This window comes from Mustelus asterias, chromosome 16 (assembly GCF_964213995.1).
Source record: "Mustelus asterias chromosome 16, sMusAst1.hap1.1, whole genome shotgun sequence".
NCBI classification, from domain to species: domain Eukaryota; kingdom Metazoa; phylum Chordata; class Chondrichthyes; order Carcharhiniformes; family Triakidae; genus Mustelus; species Mustelus asterias.
The window spans coordinates 61,603,998-61,626,578 of NC_135816.1; the positions used below are offsets into that span (position 1 = coordinate 61,603,998).

The window sequence follows — 22,581 nt, forward strand, 5'->3', positions numbered from 1 at the left end:
ATCAAAGTGTCTGATCAATGTGCAAGATCATTGTGCAATTAATTTACTGGATGAGAGCAGCACTGCACCACAACTGATTGGATGATCTCACAAACTGAAGGTGAGCTCTATTAACTCAATGCTGTAATTCAAAACGGTAGCTGCAACTTTTCCTTCTAAAAAGTGTAGCTTTTTCATATTTGCTCATCATTTCCAACCACAGTACATTGGCAACATTTGATTTTCAGATCATAACCAAGCAATTTGCGATTAATGCTGGCACTCAATGCAACAGATAACAGTCATCAGAAATTAACTCTCCAAATGGATTGACAACCCATATTGGTTTGGTGCCAAAAGTAGCTTTTAATAAAAAGATTGTCATCAAAATAAGAAACGTGCACTTTTGAGTTGGTGCTGTAATTAAGGGAAAGACAGCTTTTATATGGGATAAAATGCTGAAGTAAGGCTTTCAATTTAAGTATATGACCCTGAACAATAATGGGCACATTGCACAATTAGTGCTATTAGCCTCAAGCCTTTTTTTTTTTACAGCATACTATTTGGGTTCTCCATTAACTATTGTCAACAATATTGCTGGGTAATATACCTAAAGGCCAACAAAAAAGGGTCAGAATATTTTCCTTCAAAGTTAATTTGAAATGTTAGTTTTAATTGGGACCATAGCAATTTCCATCCCTCATCATTATTCAATTTTATCAGAGTTTCATAATGAGGCTCATTTATGCTTAGTCAGGAAAATAGGTGGCAAACTTTAACCTAGATGTCAGTTTTGAAAGTAATGATAAAAACTTTTCTCACCGCCCCCTTTATTTACTTTTAATTCTACAAATACACATATGTCCGAGTTTTAGATTTGGGAAGATAATTTGTGATAATCAAAGCACTTATTTTCCCAGTTTATTACAAAAAACCCGAAGGTATTGACTGTTGACTTTGGCTGCATCGCTGAACCATGTAGCAGATGACCATTACATCTACTGGCCACCTTTACAGCCCTTCTCACTAAACATTTCCAAGATGGCACTTACCATACATTTCTTGCCACAGGGGACTAGGTAAAGCTACATTTACGGCAGTGCAAAATTTGAGTAGTGAAGTATTTTATTTGATCTTTACGCTGGCCGATTTTGCTTATAATTAAGAGTACAACATTCTCCTAAAAGTCAATCCCATAATAGTTCACAGGTACAAGAGATACATTTCAATCCCTTTCGTAAGTGCCATGAAACTTGCCTGCCTTGTCTTATTGTCTATTTGACAGACAAAGATAAAATCCTACTTCACATTTCATCTGACTCTTCCCCCAAAAAACATTTAGGAAAAATCAATTGTCCGTCTATAAAATTGTGTTATTGGTTTCTACTGAAATTCAGACTTGTTCCACTGGTGTCAGAACTATTGACAAACATTTTCTCACAATGACCATAAAGCGCAATAAACCAACCCAAGAGATAATTGTGCCACCCAGTTAGAAATGTGCACTTCTTCTGGCTAAGGCACTGGTTGTGGATGACATCACAGCAAGTTGTTTATACATCACAGCAAATTGCTTTGAGTTGGGAGAGCAGGCCAATACCCATTACAGTAAGGAATGTGTTAACTGCAGGACAATTCCAGTTTCCACTAGGCAGGAGTGTGGTGTCATGTTCAATGAGCTGTATTTGGGCCCTTTTTCAGGCTAAAGTTTGACCAGTTTACAGAGACCTTCGGCCTTGTCTGCTTGGCAGAATCAAGGCAAAACCTACAAACGGAAAGAAAATGAAAGTGTCAGAGCATAATGGAAGACTACTGTCAAGTCACAGCTGCTGTTATATGAAAGTGTTGTTCACAAATAGATTTCTGAAATAGCACAGCTATATTTCCCACATAAATAGACAAAAATAGTTAGAGCTTGGCAGTTTTCAACCAAGACAAGGATAAAAGTAACATCTCAAATGAAATGAAAAACTTCAACCATGAAATCATAAATGAGGAACAGAGTAACAACTGTTTTGATTTATTATTGTCACATGTATTAGCATACAGTGAAAAGTATTCTAACAAGGTTGTTGAGGCACCTACCCAACAGCAATCAATCATGGCCTCAATTTATATTTACAATGCTTCTGCTTCTTTTTTATTAAATGCTTCCATTGGAACTAAAACGTTTCCTTGAAAATTTGACCAATTCTATTTCCTCCTATGACGTGGCATCCCTCTGGAATCAGAGTCGAATTGTGGGGTAAAATTCAAAAAGCTGTTAGCGTGGCCATCATTACAATGATGCAGAAGTGCCAGCAACTTCAGGGGTGCATCGCATGGAAACCTGAAAGCTGTGGTGGGTCATTCTGTGCTGCTCCAAATTTAACTCTGCGATGCTAACAGGGAATGGCAATGGCATGAATTTGGAGTAATCGCCCACTTATAGCCAACATTTGTCACCACACTATTTCAGGGCTGGTGTTTTGAGGTGGAAAGAGCCACCTCTGTCAATTTGCAAATATTCAATAAGGGTTGGTTCAGGAAAGGTGACATCAACTTTCAAAATGGGTGAGATGAGATGAGATTCTACAACGCTCCTCAAATTTATCCAACTTTTTAACATGATCCTGAATATTTAACTGACTTTTTAAATAATTAATTTTAGGTGATTATTTAAACATGATTCGGATATCATTTATGTGACTAAAATATTTGTTGGAATTTTTGTGTTCATTTTTAAATCACTTTAAATTACTGCCTGCACACAAGTAGTGTTGTAAAAATGACTGTTACTTAAACAACTTAAAGCATTTTCTGGGCGTGCAAACTGCTCCAGTCAGTTTTTTGACAAGTCCTATGGGATGGCTTCTATCCACGTGCTCGACCGTTTATTTCATTTTACAGTACATGGCAGAACTAGGCCAGGACCCAATCCCTGAGGGAATCCTCCTATCGTTCAGGGAAATACTGACCAGGGTTTTTGTAATAAGTTAGTTTGAACCTTTGGACAAAGAGCATGGGTGAGTGCCAACACTTGGCGGGGGGAGGGCAGGTGGGCGAGCGAGGGGGGCCCCCGAGGGAAGTGCGGGCGGGCAAGCGAGGGGGGCCCCCGAGGGGAGGGAGGGTGGATGGGCGAGCGAGGGAGGCCCGGGGGGAGGGCGGGCTAGCGAGGGGGGGGAAGAGGAGGGTGGGCGGGCGGGCGAGGGGGGCCCAGGCGAGCGAGGGGGGCCCAGGGGGAGGGCGGGTGAGCAAGGGCGGGCCAGCTAAGGGGGGGGGGGGGGCAACGGGAGGGCGGGCCAGCTTGGGGGGGGGGGGGGGGGGGGGGGGGGGGGAGGAGGAGGGGGGGGGGGCGGGCCAGCGAGGAAGGGGGCAAGGGGAGGGCGGGCCAGCGAGGGGGGGGGCAAGGGGAGGGCGGGCCAGTGAGGGGGGGGCAAGGGGAGGGCAGGCCAGCGAGGGGGCCAAGGGGCGGGCGAGCCAGCGAGGGGGCCAAGGGGAAAGAAAGAAGAAAGTAAAAAGCAAAGTAGAGAGTGAGACAGAACAAGTTAGAGTTCAAGCCAAAATAACAAAGGGCCAGTGAACGGCTATAAGGATGAGGGGGAAGAAAGTGAAAAGGCAAGTAATTGCAGAGCTTTTTCTTTTCTGTGAGCAATGTAGCCAACTAAGAATATGCAGATTAGCTGGATATTTCTGTTAATTAGGAAAGCAGTAAAGAATTTTTCTTTTCTCACATAAAGAACACTGATCAAGTTTGTTCCTGTCCCAATCCCTGTTTAATTGTTGGACACATCAGTCTTTACTCACCTCTTAAAATGTTCCACCTCACGGTCCGTCTCATCCATCTCCACGCTGTCAAGATCAATGTCTTTGGGGAGAAACACATCATCTACAAGCCAAAGAAAAAGCTACTCAGTGAGAATGTGCAATTCAAATGTTGAATAAATTCCATAATAAAACATAATCGACAGTGAACTTGTCATGTGACTAGTCAAACATGCACTCATTAAATTTAGCAAAATTCAGCAAATTATTGCATTCCTATCATCCTGGAGGTGTTTCAAAGGACACAGACAGCAGAAGCAGCTGGAGTGCTCACAGAATTATTCTACATTGCTCTGATACCAATATGTGAAGTCTGCTTATTCAGCGTACACATTTGTTAATCTTGTCACAAAAACAGGCAACTGTTAAATCACTGATGTGCGGGACAGGTTGGATTTTATAAAAAGTACACAAATGAAAAAGTTAAAGACACTGAGAAACTAATTTTATTGGCGACCCCTTACCACTGTGTTTGGCTCTTGGAGTGCCAGAGGAAGCCAGCACATTGTCTTGACCTTCAGCATATTCATCAGTTCTCAGTACTACGGACATTAAAACAGGACAAAATTACCTACAGGAAATATCACTGATATTCACTTCATAAAATCATGACAATGCACTTGTAACATTCTACTTTGGTTATTTCCCTGCACCCATCATCTTTAAAGACAGGCTGGGTGTGGGCCCATAGCTCCACAAATGTAATGGTTGTTTAGAAAACAAAGGTAGTTTTAAGGAAGTTAGATGTGCATTGATAAACATTAGAAAGAAGGTATAGTTTTAAGTGTGTTTAGTATTTATGTGCCTAGAAGGGTAAAACCTATAGTTCGATTCATGTTTGGATAAAGGTGTTTCTATGTGTAGAAGTTGGTTAAATTCCAATTATGAGAGGACTACGGCATGAAAAATAAATAAACCAGCAGTGGTTGCTTAGCAACTGGGGCCTTCTAAAGTAAGGAAGCTTTTAAGTTTCAGTTGAATTTGTGGACAGTTAGAGACAGGACCCTTAAGAGTGGACCTCTCTCAACTCTGCCAGGAGAAGGTGAACAGAATAATGGAGTTGCAAAGATACAAATTTCCTCAGAAATAAGGTACAATCCAGATAACCAGGGAATTGGGACAGAAAGTTTAAGACACCAGAAGTTAAGAGAACAGAGACCAGGGTATTGTTCAAAAGAATTCAAGGACGAGTAAACAAAGTGTTCTAAGTTAGAGGCAATTGCAGGAACTAAATATAAAGTGAGACAGCGGACTTGAGATAGATGAAATGTTTGATGTCATTTTAATTGTCTGGGAATCGAGAGTTAAAGCATTTGTGAACAGTTTGCACAGCAGTCACAGTGCATCCACTCCATATCTCCATCTGGCGAAGGAGCTGTGCTCCGAAAGCTTATGGTATTTGCTACCAAATAAACCTGTTGGACTTTAACCCGGTGTTGTGAGACTTCTTACTGTGCTTACCCCAGTCCAACGCCGGCATCTCCACATCATCACCACATACACACAGTGGCTACAAGAGCAGGTCAGAGGCTAGGAATTCTGCGGCGAGTAACTCACCTCCTGACTCCCCAAGGCCTATCCACCATCTACAAGGCACAAGTCAGGAGTGTGATGGAACACTCTCCATTTGCCTGGATGGGTGCAGTTCCAACAATACTCAAGAAGCTTGATACCATCCAGGACAAAGCGGCCCATTTGATTGGTACCACATCTACAAACATTCAACCCTCCACCACTGACGCTCAGTAGCAGCAGTGTGTACTATCTACAAGATGCACTGCAGCAATTCACCAAAGATCCTTAGACAACACCTGCCAAACCCACGACCACTTCCATCTAGAAGGACAAGGGCAGCAGATAAATAGGAACACCACCACCTGCATGCTCCCTCCAAGCCACTCACCATCCTAACTTGGAACTTTATCGCTGGGTCAAAATCTTGGAATTGCCTCCCTAATGTGGGCATTGTGGGTCAACCCACAGAACATGGACTGCAGCGATTCAAGAAGGCAGCTCACCACCACCTTCTCGAGGGCAACTAGTGATGGACAATAAATGCTGGCCAGCCAGCTTCGCTCTTGTCCCACGCATGAATTTTTTTAAAAAAACTACCCTGATTCACAACCTCCCCCAGTACCTCTCCCAGCCTCCCGACTAGCCCACTAAACCCATGTCCCATGAATGAATAAAAACAAATTATAGGCCAGTCACTTTAATCTCAGTGGTTGGAAAGCTTTGAGATTTGTTTGATTTAATTCTTTTGAGGTACAGATCATTGATGAGGATAACATGGTTGGTCTAGGATACATGGAATTCCAAAAGGCATTTAATAAAATGCCACATAATAGACTCGCCCACAGAAGTTGAAGCCCACAGAATAAAAAGAAATCAACAGTGGCAGCAAGGACACAAAGTTGGTTGAGTAATTGATGATCTCCTTCTCGATCTTAACCATTCTATGCTTTATAGAATCCATACAGTGCAGAAAGAGGCTGTTCGGCCCATCGAGTCTGCACCGACCACAATCCTACCCAGGCTCAATTCCCTTAACCACACGCATTTACCCTTACTCGTCACCTGACACTATGGGGCAATTTACCATGGCCAACCTAACCTGCACATTTTTGGACCGTGGGAAGAAACCAGAGCACATAGAGGAAACCCATGCAGACACGGGGAGAATGTGCAAACTCCACACAGACAGTCACCCGAGACCCGATATAAACCCGGGTCCCTGGAACTGAGGTAGCAGCGCTAACCACTGTGCCACCTTGCCGCCCAATGCCGACTACATACGCTGAAGTCTGCATCCCTTGAACTTGAAGGATTTAAAACAGGGGAATATTAGACATAGTCCCTGGAAAGAGAGCGAGAAAATATTTTGCTCGGAACAAGGAAGCAAGCAAATGATTGATCAAATTAGCAGCAACCTTAATTGAGATTGTAGATAAACATAATTATATTTTCACTGTCTAATTAAGCACTATTCCATTGTGTGTTTGCAACATTGCAACTTGTTACTGTAAAATAAGGTTTTACTGCATTCCGCTAAACCTTGTGCAATATACCAGATATCAAAACTGATTTTGTTCAAGCCTTTGTTAAATTCACACACAAAAAGTATAATGTTGCGGATGCTAGAAATTGAAAACAAAAGTTGTAGATACTCAGCAGGTCATGTAGCATCTGCCAGAAACTTATTTCCATTTGGAATGAAAGTAGCAATGCCAAAGATTTATCCATAACATTTGAATTCTTCCTCATCATCTTTTGGATGAGGTATTAAACTGAGCCTCCATCTACACACTGAAGCAGACATAAAAGATCCCATAGCATTATTCTAAAGAGAACGGAATATTTATCCCTCAACATCGCACAGAATAGATTATGGTCATTATCACATTGCTGATTGTGGGAACTGGCTGCCATGCTTCCTACCGTACAATCATGACCACATTAAAAGGTACTTTACTGGCTGCTGTGATGGTACTGTGCTACTTTGCTATATTCTGTGTTTACGGTGGGGTTTCTTTAAGAGGCGATGTGTTGTTACAAGAATTGATTTGCCTGATAAGCATGCAGCAGATGCAAAGAATGCAAGCTAATAATTCATTTTAGCTAGGAATGTGCTACTTTGTAGTTAATGGACCCTTTGTTTATTTAGGTTCGAGTCACATGGTTAATGGGAGAAGCTAAGCTTACAGGGAAGAAATACTGTTTCAGTTTCATTTTAAAATACAAGCATTTGCTGCCTAGACTGCCAGAAGAAAACAGTGTGTTTCTCTCTCTGAAAAGGCCTCTCCGGGAGCTCCAGAGCTGGTAACCTAAGTCACAATAAGTATGCTTGTGTTTTGCTAACTAATTTTAAAAAGAGTGTTTAAGTCTACAAGAGGAATATTTCTTGAATTGGACCTCATATTGATAGATTAGCAGTTGCGACTTGTATCCTGTCATGATTAAGTATTGTTCAATTGTTAAAGGTCAAGCTAAATTTATTTTTTATAGTTAAACTATGTTCATGGAAATCATAGAATCATAGAAACCCTACAGTGCAGAAGGAGGCCATTCGGCCCATCGAGTCTGCACCGACCACAATCCCACCCAGGCCCTACCCCCACTAATCCCTCTAACCTACACATCCCAGGACTCTAAGGGGCAATTTTTTAACCTGGCCAATCAACCTAACCCGCACATTTTTGGACTGTGGGAGGAAACCGGAGCACCCGGAGGAAACCCACGCAGACACGAGGAGAATGTGCAAACTCCACACAGACAGTGACCCGAGCCGAGAATCGAACCCGGGACTCTGGAGCTGTGAAGCAGCAGTGCTAACCACTGTGCTACCGTGCCGTTCCCTGGGATTGAAACATTTTATCCTCACAAAATAAATTGTTGACTAGTCTGGCTTCATAATATACCTTGGAGTATCTGATCTGGTACTAACACTGCAAAGCACTTTGTGATGTCCTGAAGTCATAAAAGGTGCTATATAAATGCAAGCCTGTCTGTCTTTCTGACTGTTTGCTCTTCAGTCTTGTAAAATCTTACCTACACAATAAAACCAGCATTCGTGATTTAGTTTTTAAAAGTATGCAGCAGCACTTGCTTACCACCCACGAGGGACAAAACATGATTAGGTAAAAGTCCAATGGGTTTATTTGGGATCACGAGCTTTCAGAGCGCTGCTCCTTCATCAAGAGATGACTCTGATGAAAATGACTCACCTGATGAAGGAGCAGAGCTCCGAAAGCTCGTGATCCCAAATAAACCTGCTGGACTTTAACCTGGTGTTGTGAGACTTCTTACTGTGCCCACCCCAGTCCAACACTGGCATCTCCACATCATGATTGGGTAACACAGTAGTTCATTAGACAAATTGTACTCATTTCATAACAAAAGATAACAAAAGTCTATTTTTCTTTCCTCTAAATTTAATATCTACATCTCAATGGAAACCTCCCTAAAAATTATCTTCTAATCATCTGTCAAACAATACAGTGGCATTTTTAAAGGAATTTAAGTACTAGGAGGATCCAGGGTTTTTTCACACATTATTTCAGCAAGTTTTAGGTTTTCAGTCCCAAGTCTGAGACACGACCTGAAGTTTCTTTGGCAGTGGAGTATTTGAATACTCCACTTTTACATTTTATCTTTAGTGTCACACACAGATCTTTTGCCAGCACTTATCAGTGAAGTGGCTCCATGGTAAAGACAGAAATCATAGAAACCCTACAGTGCAGAAAGAGGCCATTCGGCCCATCGAGTCTGCACCAACCACAATCCCACCCAGACCCTACCACCATATCCCTACAGATTTACCCACTAATCCCTCTAACCTACGCATCTCAGGACACTAAGGGCAATTTTTAGCATGGCCAATCAACCTAATTCGCACATCTTTGGACTGTGGGAGAAAACCGGAGCACCCGGAGGAAACCCACGCAGACACGAGGTGAATGTGCAAACTCCACACAGACAGTGACCCAAGCCAGGAATCGAACCCAGGTCCCTGGAGCTGTGAAGCAGCAGTGCTAACCACTGTGCTACCGTGCCGCCCCTTGTGTTCGACTGAACTACATCATTTCCACATACTTGGATAAATTGGTTTAGCCATGTGGAAGTTGAGGGTGAATCTGGGTTATCCTATTGCTTTTATTCAATGCAGCCGCCAGATAGCCCCAAAGGTGTCTGAGGCTGGGCTCCCAGGCCAGGCCTGGCGGCTGCTCTCCTTCCTGTCCCCATTTGCCCTCCCTCCAACACCTTCAGTTTGTGAAGCTACACTAATGGACAGAACTACAAAGACAGTAGGAAGGATCTCAGACCACAATTGGCATGCACAAAGATAGCATTATCTCTCATAGCCACTTGGGTATAAACTGACAGATCAACACAGGCATTCAAGTACTGCACTCACTGTTACATTCCTGCCAAACTACCGCTCTAAAAGACCTTAACCATAGTAATGCAAGTAGAAAAATGATATTTATCGATTCAGTTGAAAAAAAGTGGGTACACCATCAAATTATTTGTCTCATTGAAGTGTGTGATGTTGCTGAAAAGGTTGGAAACCAATGCATTAAACTCTTCGCTTACAGGTTTAAAGGCTGAATTGTTTTCATTTTATTACATTCTCCATGGATATCATGCTACGCATTTTGGTTACTTTGCTCCCTTTATATCCTTTATCTTTTTCATTAGCTACTAATGCTAGCTGCTTCCACTGAATAGCTTTCTTCCAGCAATGTGCATATTTCTGTTCACTATTTAAATATAGTGAAGGTGTCATTATAACAGTCACTTCAAACATCTTCCACACAAGCAAAGGTTCAAATCCCAGACTTTAAAATTTCACTAGTTATCCATTTACGTAGCCACAGGACCTCTTGAAAACATTAAACAATAAAGTATTTCCTGAGTTAACTTACCAACACAGTTGTTGGTCTTGTCGTGTTTCTTCTTTTTTCCTTTCTTGTTCTTGCCTTTTGACTGAGACATGTCAGTTGTCATTTGTTGTTCTTCTTTGACTCCCCTAATTTCAGAGCCTTCTACCTTCTCAGTACTTGAAGATTTAATGCTACATTTCCTGTCTTCACCAGTTTCAGAGTTGCCAAGAATGCTGACTCCCTTCCACTTGCCTTGCCTGGGTTCATCGCATTTGGCAGTCATGGTCTTTGAAGCCTCTGTTGGCTTGCCATCCTGATTCTGATTTGTCTTGTGTTTGGAAGTAGGTGCATGCTGTTTGGAACCTTGTACTTTGGGAGCTGTAGGGTGTTCATGTTCCTTTCTTGAAACCACGGTTTTACCCTTGGTTTCCTCAGAGGTCTGTTGCTTGGGCTGCCTTACTTGTTTCCCATTTCTTGATGCTTGTTGCGTTACCTTTGATTCTGAAGCTGGTTTATGCAGTACTACTGCACCAGTGTCCCCTACTCGTAGTGTGGAAATATTTTCAGCCTTTGAAGGTAATGAACAGCTGCCCTTTGACTTCTTTCCTAATGAGTTTTCCAGTAAAACCATATCAGAGCCATTGTGCTCTTGATTTGTGATGACCGCATGCTTATTTCCATTCAACAGATGATTTTGCACAATCCCTGGTGTTAAGGACAAGTTCAAATTGAGTTTCTGATGGTCTATTATTCTGGTTTCTTCTTTGTCCATGATGCCATTACTCTCTATCAGTAAGCCCTTCTCCACAGAGGTCAGCTCTGGAAAGTCATCCTTGGGCAGATCACATAGACTGAAGTTTGCTTTGATGGAATCTCGGATTCTGTCTTTAAGCTGTTCCAGTCTGGTGGTTAAGATGCTGCTCACTCGCTGCAATTCCACCTGGTGCCATAGCTCTTGCTGATTCAGTTTCTCTTCTATATCATCTTGAATATGCTGGTTGAGCTTTGAAACTTTCTCCTCTATATCGTCTTGGACATGCTGATTGAATATCAAGACTTTCTCCTCTATGCCCTCTTGAATGTGTTGATTTATCACAGAAACTTTCTCCAGATCCTGAATATGCATTGTAGATGGACATGGTTTCTCTGGTCTTTGATCACAAACCTCTGAACGGGCTTTCTCCTGCTGGAGCACAAAAATAGGTGAAACATTAAAGTCAAGCCTGCACCTTGTATCAGCTGCACAATTAAAATTAGGTGTGAACTTGCAGTGTAGGCTGGAATTTCAGCGGGCACTAAATATAAACGTAATAATTTGTAGAAGTGCCCATTTAATTGTGGAGGATTCCCAGCTCAAAATAACAAATGACACTTATATAGCATTGTTAATGTGGGAAGATCATTCAAGACGTTTCGTAAGAGCTGTAAGGAAAGTCTTTATTGAGCCAAAGTGAGCAATTGGGAAATAAGATCAAGCACTTGGTCAAAGAGTTGCATTTTTAGATCTTAAGAGGTGGTAAGGGATGTAGACAGGTCTAGAAGAGAAATCCAAAGTGAAACCTAGGTTTACTGAAAGCACAGTTGCCAACGGTTGGGTGAGGACAGGTATGTGCATGTGTGGGGGAATCTTACAATATAGGGATTGGAGGTTCAGTGCAGATGAAGTTTTAGAGTTAGATGAGATTATAGAATGAAAAACACTATGGAGAAATACAGAAACATGAAAAATTTAAATTTGAGGCATGTGGGACCAAGTACTAATGAGGAGAATCGTGGGAGTGATGCACGATACTATACAGACAATAGAATTCTCAGCAAGCTAAACATTTTATACTTTTACTACAGAAAACAAAATCCGAACCTGGCTCCTAAGTATCTACTTCATCATGCGAGTAATCCAAAGAAATCTAAACTACTTTCAAAGTTATAATAGCCTTGTGTGCAGCTAGGTATAATGAATCAAGTCTCATTGAGAACTGAACATGTCAAGGTTTACATGAAATGTAAAAAAAATTTAGTTCACTGAATTCAAGACAGAAGTGAAACAGCAGTAAAACTGTGCTTAAAACATAACACCAGCAGTATTACGTTTGCAGTCCACTCCTGACTATGCAGTCAATCTTTTGATTCTAAAAAGGGAAGAACTCAATAAATTTAAATAAAGGAATTTTTAATTAAGAGTTGACTACGTTCATTAGAATTGTCACAATCTCAAACCTGCAAGTCCTGACTCCTACTTAATCAATAAATTGGGTTGGGTGACAGACGTAGCAGCAAACATATCTTATTTGTTCCTCATCGAACTTGAACCAAACCCAGGCTGCAGGATGAAAACTCAAAGGTACCAATTTCTTGACATGACTGTGTTTAAATCAACTGTCATAGGATTGCTGGTGGAATAAATCTCTACCAACACCAACTTGCAGCTCCTTTTAGTACAAACTAGCTAACACAGCGAAGTTATCCAAGTGTATCCCACATTTAAAAAAATCCAAAGGATACACAAACTGGATTCTTTGTGGTACGCAACAATTAAACATCTCTTTTTTAAGCTCAGCTCCTCTTATGTTGACAAAACAAAGCGTACCTTTTTCTGTTTGTGCCGTGCCCGTTTAGCTGCTTTGGCACTGTTGACTGGTTTCTGCTCTGAGCTGTTAATGTAGTTTAACAGATCTTCAACATTCCTTTCATCCACGGGTGGTTCCCGGATGGATCCATTGCTCGATTTTTGCGGGAGCTCCTCCTTGCGTTTCGTCAACCGCGTCCTTAGCTTCTCCCGGATTTCAGTGTAATTTCTACTCGTCGGAGCTGCAGGAGGCTTAAACAGAATTGTAAATGTAATTATTTTGTCAACATGAAAACAAATTGTTATAGCTAACTGCAAGTGTAGCCAAGTTTAGCATGCGTTCTTGATTTTTGAAATGGGTCTCAAAATGGAACTGCATGCGTTGAAGCTTTTAATTCTTTAATAGCAATTTTGTATGGGCCATAATTTCCATTCAGTGGCATAAAGTCCTGGCCCGCTGGAACTACAACAGCGTAAAGAGCACTTAGCTACTCTGGAATTCCTTGTCGAAATCTCTGCCATTTGGAGCCGCTTGGGACCTGCAGCCAAAGAGTCCCAGAAGGCCATAGTGCAGAACACAACCAAGGAGGCCACATCTTTTACAGTACTGACTGCCAGAAAGCAGGTAGGTTTAAAGAACCAAGTAAAACTGACAGGGAGAAATATGTCCAGCTCGGTGGATGGAACTTGGTACAGCTGAGTCAGGTGGAGCCCGGCTGCAGTGGGGGGGAGGATGTGTGTGTGTGTGTGCGTGTGCTTACACGGGGCTCAGTCTAAGTGTTTAAAATAGTTATTTCATTTATTGTCACATGTATTAGTATAGTGAAAAGTATTGTTTCTTGCACGCTATATAAACAAAGCATACTGTACATAGAGAAGGAAATGAGAGAGTGCAAAATGTCGTGTTACAATCATAGCTAGGGTGTAGAGAAAGATCAACTTTATACGAGGTACAAAGAACAAAGAACAATACAGCACAGGAACAGGCCCTTCGGCCCTCCAAGCCCGGCCGCTCCCTGGTCCAAACTAGACCATTCTTTTATATCTCTCCATTCCCACTCCGTTCATATGGCTATCTAGATAAGTCTTAAACGTTCCCAGTGTGTCCGCCTCCACCACCTTGCCTGGCAGCGCATTCCAGGCCCCCACCACCCTCTGTGTAAAATATGCCCTTCTGATATCTGTGTTAAACCTTCCCCCTTTCACCTTGAACCTATGACCCCTCGTGAACGTCACCACCGATCTGGGGAAAAGCTTCCCACCGTTCACCCAATCTATGCCTTTCATAATTTTATACACCTCTATTAAGTCTCCCCTCATCCTCCGTCTTTCCAGGGAGAACAACCCCAGTTTACCCAATCTCTCCTCATAACTAAGCCCCTCCATACCAGGCAACATCCTGGTAAACCTCCTTTGTACTCTCTCCAAAGCCTCCACATCCTTCTGGTAGTGTGGCGACCAGAACTGGGCGCAGTATTCCAAATGCGGCCGAACCAATGTTCTATACAACTGCAACATCAGACCCCAACTTTTATACTCTATGCCCCGTCCTATAAAGGCAAGCATGCAATATGCCTTCTTCACCACCTTCTCCACCTGTGACGTCACCTTCAAGGATCTGTGGACTTGCACACCCAGGTCCCTCTGGGTATCTACACCCTTTATGGTTCTGCCATTTATCGTATAGCTCCTCCCTTCATTATTTCTACCAAAATGCATCACTTCGCATTTATCAGGATTGAACTCCATCTGCTATTTCTTTGCCCAAATTTCCAGCCTATCTATATCCTTCTGACAATGCTCCTCACTATCTGTAAGTCCTGCCAATTTTGTGTCGTCCGCAAACTTACTGATCACCCCAGTTACACCTTCTTCCAGATCGTTTATATAAATCACAAACAGCAGAGGTCCCAATACAGAGCCCTGCGGAACACCACTAGTCACAGGCCTCCAGCTGGAAAAAGACCCTTCCACTACCACCCTCTGTCTTCTGTGACCAAGTAAGAAGTTTAACAACACCAGGTTAAAGTCCAACAGGTTTATTTGGTAGCAAAAGTCACACAAGCTTTCGGAGCTGCAAGCCCCTTCTTCAGGTGAGTGGGAATTCTGTTCACAAACAGAGCATATAAAGACACAAACTCAATTTACATGAATAATGGTTGGAATGCGAATACTTACAACTAATCAAGTTGAATTCATCAGGCGAATGAGGCTGAGGGAGTTCTTCCACAAACCCCAAGAGGCCAACAACGAACACAATGGGACAGCCAATGAACTGGAACAGCCGACAGAGAGATCCGCAGTGCATCCGAAGAGGAAAGAGTCGAATTGGACTCCTCCGGAAGGCCGCTGCCCTCGACTTGACATGTATGCCCAAGCCGTCAGGAGGTGCGTCAACACCAAATTCATCAGCCGCACTCACAAGACAGCCCCGAACATCACCCAAGCACAACGTAGCGCCATCCACACTCTCAAGACCAACCGCAACATTGTCATCAAACCAGCAGACAAAGGAGGGGCCATCGTCATACTGAACAGAACGGATTACTGCAAAGAAGTGTACCGACAACTAAACAACGAGGAACACTACAGACAGTTACCTGCAGATCCGACCAAAGAACACACCCGTCAACTCAACACTCTGATCAAGACCTTTGATCCGGACCTTCAGAACACCCTCCGTGCTCTCATCCCACGTACTCCCCGCGTTGGAGATCTCTACTGCCTCCCGAAGATACACAAGGCAAACACACCCGGCTGTCCCATCGTATCGGGCAATGGTACCCTGTGCGAGAACCTCTCCGGCTATGTCGAGGGCATCCTGAAACCCATTGTACAAAGAACCCCCAGCTTTTGTCGCGACACGGCGGACTTCCTACAGAAACTCGGCACACATGGAGCAGTTGAACCAGGAGCACTCCTCGTCACAATGGATGTCTCGGCACTCTACACCAGCATCCCGCATGACGATGGCATTGCTGCAACGGCCTCAGTGCTCAGCGCCAACAACTGCCAGTTTCCAGATGCAATTTTACATCTCATCCGCTTCATCCTGGACCACAATATCTTCACCTTCAACAACCAGTTCTTCATCCAGAGACACGGAACAGCCATGGGGACCAAATTCGCACCTCAATATGCCAACATCTTCATGCACAGGTTCGAACAAGACTTCTTCACCGCACGGGACCTTCAACCGATGCTATACACTAGATACATCGATGACATTTTCTTCCTTTGGACTCATGGTGAACAATCACTGAAACAACTCTATGATGACATCAACAAGTTCCATCCCACCATCAGACTCACCATAGACTATTCTCCGGAATCGGTTGCATTCTTGGACACACGCATCTCCATTAAGGACGGTCACCTCAGCACCTCACTGTACCGCAAGCCCACGGATAACCTCACGATGCTCCACTTCTCCAGCTTCCACCCTGAACACGTTAAAGAAGCCATCCCCTACGGACAAGCCCTCCGTATACACAGGATCTGCTCGGATGAGGAGGATCGCAACAGACACCTCCAGACGCTGAAAGATGCCCTCATAAGAACAGGATATGGCGCTCGACTCATCGATCAACAATTCCAACGCGCCACAGCAAAAAACCGCACCGACCTCCTCAGAAGACAAACACAGGACACAGTGGACAGAGTACCCTTCGTTGTCCAGTACTTCCCCGGAGCGGAGAAGCTACGGCATCTCCTCCGGAGCCTTCAACATGTCATTGATGAAGACGAACATCTCGCCAAGGCCATCCCCACACCCCCACTTCTTGCCTTCAAACAACCGCACAACCTCAAACAGACCATTGTCCGCAGCAAACTACCCAGCCTTCAGGAGAACAGTGACCACGACACCACACAACCCTGCCACAGCAACCTCTGCAAGACGTGCCGGATCATCGACACGGATGCCATCATCTCACGTGAGAACACCATCCACCAGGTACACGGTACATACTCTTGCAACTCGGCCAACGTTGTCTACCTGATACGCTGCAAGAAAGGATGGCCCGAGGCATGGTACATTGGGGAAACTATGCAGACGCTGCGACAACGGATGAATGAACACCGCTCGACAATCACCAGGCAAGACTGTTCTCTTCCTGTTGGGGAGCACTTCAGCGGTCACGGGCATTCGGCCTCTGATATTCGGGTAAGCGTTCTCCAAGGCGGCCTTCGCGACACACGACGGCGCAGAGTCGCTGAGCAGAAACTGATAGCCAAGTTCCGCACACACGAGGACGGCCTCAACCGGGATATTGGGTTCATGGCACACTATTTGTAACCCCCACAGAGTTTCACTGGCTGTCTTGTCTGGAGACAATACACATCTTTTTAGCCTGTCTTGATGCTCTCTCCACTCACATTGTTTTGTTTCTTAAAGACTTGATTAGTTGTAAGTATTCGCATTCGCATTCCAACCATTATTCATGAAAATTGAGTTTGTGTCTTTATATGCTCTGTTTGTGAACAGAATTCCCACTCACCTGAGAAGGGGCTTGCAGCTCCGAAAGCTTGTGTGGCTTTTGCTACCAAATAAACCTGTTGGACTTTAACCTGGTGTTGTTAAACTTCTTACTGTGTTTACCCCAGTCCAACGCCGGCATCTCCACACCATGACTTCTGTGACCAAGCCAGTTCTCCACCCATCTAGCCACCTCCCCCTTTATCCCATGAGATCCAACCTTTTGCACCAACCTACCATGAGGGACTTTGTCAAACGCTTTACTAAAGTCCATATAGACGACATCCACGGCCCTTCCCTCATCAACCATTCTGGTCACTTCTTCAAAAAACTCCACCAGGTTAGTGAGACATGACCTCCCTCTCACAAAACCATGCTGGCTATTGTTAATGAGTTTATTCCTTTCTAAATGCGCATACATCCTATCTCTAAGAATCTTCTCCAACAACTTCCCCACTACGGACGTCAAGCTCACCGGCCTATAATTACCCGGGTTATCCTTCCTACCCTTCTTAAATAACGGGACCACATTAGCTATCCTCCAATCCTCTGGGACCTCACCTGCGTCCAGTGACGAGAGAAAGATTTGCGACAGAGGCCCAGCGATTTCATCTCTCGTCTCCCTGAGCAGCCTTGGATAGATTCCATCAGGCCCTGGGGATTTGCCAGTCTTTATATTCTCTAACAAACCTAACACTTCCTCCCTTGTAATGGAGATTTTCTCCAACGGTTCAACACTCCCCTCTGAGACACTCCCAGTCAACACATCCCTCTCCTTTGTGAATACCGACGCAAAGTATTCATTTAGGATCTCCCCTACTTCTTTGGGCTCCAAGCATAATTCCCCACTTTTGTCCCCGAGGGGTCCAATTTTTTCCCTGACAACCCTTTTGTTCCTAACGTATGAATAAAATGCCTTGGGATTCTCCTTAATCCTGTCTGCCAAGGACATTTCGTGACCCCTTTTTGCCCTTCTAATTCCTCGTTCGAGTTCTTCCCTACTTGCTTTGTACTCCTCCAGAGCTCCCTGGACCTAACATACGCCTCTCTTTTCTTTTTGACCAGTCCCTCAATTTCCCTGGTTATCCACGGTTCTCGAATCTTACCCTTCCTATCCTTCTTTTTTACAGGCATATGCCTGTCCTGCAGCCCTAAGGTAGGTCCATTCAAAAGTTTGATGGCAGCAGGGAAGAAGCTGTTCTTGAGTCGGTTGGTACGTGTCCTCAGATTTTTGTATCTTTTTCCTGACGGAAGAAGGTGGAAGAGAGTATGTCCAGGGTGCGTGAGGCCCTTGGTTATGCTGCTTTTCCAAAGCATTGGGAAATGCAGACAGAGTCAATGGATGGGAGGCTGGTTTGCGTGATGGACTGGGCTTCATTATGACCCTTTGCAGTTTTTTGCGGTCTTGGGCAGAGCAGGAGCCATACCAAGCTGTGATACAACCAGAAAGAATGCTTTCTATGATGAATCTGTAAACGTTGGTGAGGGTCAAAGTAGACATGCCAAATTTTCTTAGCCTCCTGAGAATGTGGAGGCATTGGTGGACTTTTTTATATGTAGCATCATCATGGAGAGACCAGGACAAGTTGTTGGTGATCTGGACACCTAGAAACTTGAAGCTCTCGACCATTTCTACTTCTTCCCTGTTGAAGTAGGCAGGGGCATGCCCTACACTACACTTCCTGAAATTGATGACTATCTCCTTCGTTTTGTTGACATTGAGGGAGAGATGATTGGCATTGCACCAGTTTACCAAATAGTCTATCTCTTCCCGTCTCATCATTGTTTGAGATCCAACCCATTACGGTGGTGTCATCAGCAAACATGGAAATCGAGTTATGCTGAAGTTAGAAGTGTTTGTATTCCTTCTAACTCTTTCAAAGTAACTATTGGTGTAAAACTGGCAGAGCCATCCGAAGTTTTGAGATTTAAGTCACTTTGTCGGATGGTTCCTAGCATAGCACAATTGTCCAAATGAAGTTAGAGCTTCTGGACAATGGCCAAGTAAACCCTTACCTGCGAACTTCCAAGAGGGATTTCCCTATGCATCTTTGGGGTGTCTCCCAAATCCGACACTGGGGAACCGGGAAGCTATGGACCTATGTCTTTTCTCTTTCCTCTCCCAGTAAATAAGCTCAATGCTTTCAGCACCAACCATTCTAAACAGGCACTTGGATGATGTCAATCTCACACGCATACAAATTCTAACACTGTCCATGGATCTAACCCATCTTTTTCCAAACAGCGCTTCAGTAGTTCTACTTTTATCACAACATCATTACAATCAAATATCAAAGGAAGGTTTGGAGAAAACTGCGGTTTTGGCAAGTAGAATCTAGTATGTCAATCATAAGACTTAGATAATTATCAAAATCACGTACGCTTGAAAGTTGCCAAAGAATCGTACAAAATAGCTATTGCAAATATACAATTTTGAAGTGTCTCTCTGACATTTGAACTTCTTGGTCCAAGTGAAATATCTCCAATTTAGTGGCTTTCAGATCTACGGGTTATCCTAAAATGTTTCAGACTCTGCATAAAACGTTCTGTAAATAAATTCAATTCAGCTAAAAAATGTACAATATTATCTTTCTAACTAGGTTGCACTCACCGGCCCATGACCGAAGAACTCGCAATAACAGCAATCACAGTATTTCCCTTCCTTCTGATTGGCAGTGTGAGATGTACATGAACTGTGCTCTGAACAGCTATCGTCTTCTTCCAGACTTTCATCTGCATTGTGCATCTGTGTGGGGCTGTAGGCAGTTTCATTTGTACACAGGCGACTCTTGCATGACTGGTCCCTAGATGAAGCAAGAAACCAAGTTTCAAAATAAAGAAAATTGCAATTGCAGCAGTATTTGCATCACCAGCAAACTCTACAAGGATCGATGATTTTAATTTCTAACAAATGCTCCAAAAACAATGCATCAGTTATCCTGACTTCAACATTCAATTGCACAGCCAAACAGCACCATTTATTCTTGTTACGTTCATTATTCTTTTAAAGACTTTTCAGATGCAGAACTGTAGAATCCCGACAGTGCAGAAGGAGACCATTCAGCCTATTGAGTCTGCGCTGACTTACCAAAACAGCATCATACCCAGACCACCATCCACCGTTAACCTTTGTTTCTTGTCAATTTTGGATCAAACCTGCCACCTTCCCCTATATCCCATGAGATCTTACTTTTCTGACCAGTCTGCCATGTGGGACTTTGTCAAATGCCTTCACTGAAATCCATGCAAACAATATCCTCATCAATCTCAATGTTACTTGCTCAAAAAATTCTATTAGGTTTTGTTAGTTTGTATATTTTCCCCTTTTTCAGGCCTCAGCACTTTTCTTTAATGGTCAGACTAATAGGTTAAAACCTTGCTGCTACTCAGCACCACCTAGAGGCAGCAAATGGACACAACAGAAACATTGTTTAAATTTGCCACTTAAAAGAATGGAATTCAGTATTACTGCACAGTACACAAACACAGGAGCAAGGTTCCAGATGTTTTGGACTGCAAAAAGTGTTCAAAATCCTTTAGGCACTGAAAATGCAGTTTTGAATTAACTTGCGAGGAAATTATGCAAAATTCAGTGAAAAAAAGCAGCAAAGGAGCTGACAAAATCAGACAGAAGTGAACATTGTTGCAGACAGACAGGGGAGGTTGGAATTTCTATACGGAAGGCTCAGAGGTTTTTGGAATCACTGATTAAATGTTTGAAACTCTCACAAGTTTCTCACGTGAATAGCAATACAGATTAAATTAATCATCGAGAAGACAGAGATGATTACAAATATTGGTATTGTGAAAGTGTACTAATGGCTCCTCTAATAAATATGGAAATGTCTTATTAAAGAAAGCAATGTTTGACATGGTGTTTAACCATGGCCTGATCGCGAATGCTTTAATCATATGTAATCCACTCACTGATTGCAGCAGATGTATCCAGCCCCCGCCCAACTCTCGTTGTGTTGCACATGTTACTGTTCCATTATTAGGTGCTGTTCAAGCTAAGCATTTAAGATGGAGACTTAGGTGCTCAGTTCATCCACTTTACCCAGTGTGTACTTAAATTCAGAGGGGCAGAAGAAAAGTCCTTCACTTCTGTTTTGCCAATGATTCTTTCAAATTGGAGCATCCATTCACTCTAACTGCAATATCTAATGTTTACATTTGTACGAGACAAGACAGGAGGCAAATACTAACCTGCAGATGCCATTGCCTGGAGCAGCTGGGTTTGGTGAGGCGGTTACTGGGCAAGCTCCATTATAGTGGCTGGTACAAATAGGGGAAGCTGCTGTAGTCTTTGGGAAAGAAGATAACCCATTGTTAGAAATATGAGGGCTAGCACTTGGAGGCACTGGAGTCACAAGCACACCTGTAGAAACAGCAGCAGAGGTTTTCGAAATCAAGGACACATCTGGAGATGCAGCAGTTGCCACAGCAACTGCAGAAGTCTTGGGTATATGAGGCAGAACTTGTGGGATACCAGATGTCATAGATGGCCTCCGATTTGAATTCGTGGAGGTTACAGTGTTGTGTGGCATGGTGCATGAGGTTGCAGAAGCTGCATGTCCATGTTGATGAATGGAAACCGATGGCTCATTGTTAACTTGAGAAGGAGATTTTGGTGCCGTTAGCGGATGCTGATGCGAGGACAGGCCAGTGGGACTGTTAGGAGGTGCCGCTAGGACAGAGTACCTGTGATCTTCTGAGCAGTGGAATTCTCCGCCTGGAAGACAAAACCCTGTAGGTTATACAAAGGGTGCTGCCTGAACATCAGTTTAACTCAAGAATTGTAACACCCAATTTAGTCAAAATTGCTGATTTTGGATCTGTATTTACACTGATATTGGTACGCATTACAGAATTAACAGAAGTTAGCGATGTCCGTGAACATACAAAACTAGATGGAAAACAAGCATGGAAATCGCAAAATTCAAATACATACTAGTGCATGATGCTGTTTAAATGGGGAAATCAGGGATAACACATCTAAAAATTGATCTCCCATTTTAGTCCCTATTATGAACTGCGACTTCCATATTTTTGATTCGTCAGAATATATTTTCCTCAAAGTCTAGGATTCGATATCACAGAATTACAGAATGGTTACAGCACAGGAGGCGGCCATCTGGCTCATTGTATCTCTTCTAGCACTCCGATGGAGCAATCTACTTAGTGCCTTCTTCTCCCTATAGCCCTGCACATTCTTCTTTTTCAGAAAACAATCTAATTTCCTCTTGAATGCCTCAAATTATCCTGCTTCCACCACACTAAGGCAGTGAACTCCAGAACCCAATTACTTGCTATGCAAAATTGATTTTCTTCACGCTTGCGTTGCTTCTTTTTCCAACCCCCCCTTTTTTAAC

General features: G+C 43.3%; 1 protein-coding gene across 4 annotated transcripts in view; it reads right to left on the reverse strand.

Annotated features, from left to right (window-relative positions):
- Positions 1 to 536: 536 nt before the first annotated feature.
- Positions 537 to 22,581, reverse strand: part of fam193b (family with sequence similarity 193 member B) — a 73,969-nt gene continuing 51,924 nt past the window's right edge. For 3 of the 4 annotated variants that reach the window (XM_078231177.1, XM_078231174.1, XM_078231178.1), the window contains 7 exons: positions 21,416 to 21,941; positions 19,821 to 20,013; positions 12,754 to 12,984; positions 10,209 to 11,352; positions 4,248 to 4,325; positions 3,766 to 3,847; positions 537 to 1,744 (listed from right to left, as the gene is read on the reverse strand). In XM_078231177.1, coding sequence (XP_078087303.1) covers positions 1,651 to 1,744; positions 3,766 to 3,847; positions 4,248 to 4,325; positions 10,209 to 11,352; positions 12,754 to 12,984; positions 19,821 to 20,013; positions 21,416 to 21,941 — 2,348 coding nt within the window. In that variant the 3' untranslated portion in view covers positions 537 to 1,650. The remainder of the gene's footprint in view (positions 1,745 to 3,765; positions 3,848 to 4,247; positions 4,326 to 10,208; positions 11,353 to 12,753; positions 12,985 to 19,820; positions 20,014 to 21,415; positions 21,942 to 22,581) is intronic. The other variant, XM_078231175.1, reaches the window with a different exon arrangement.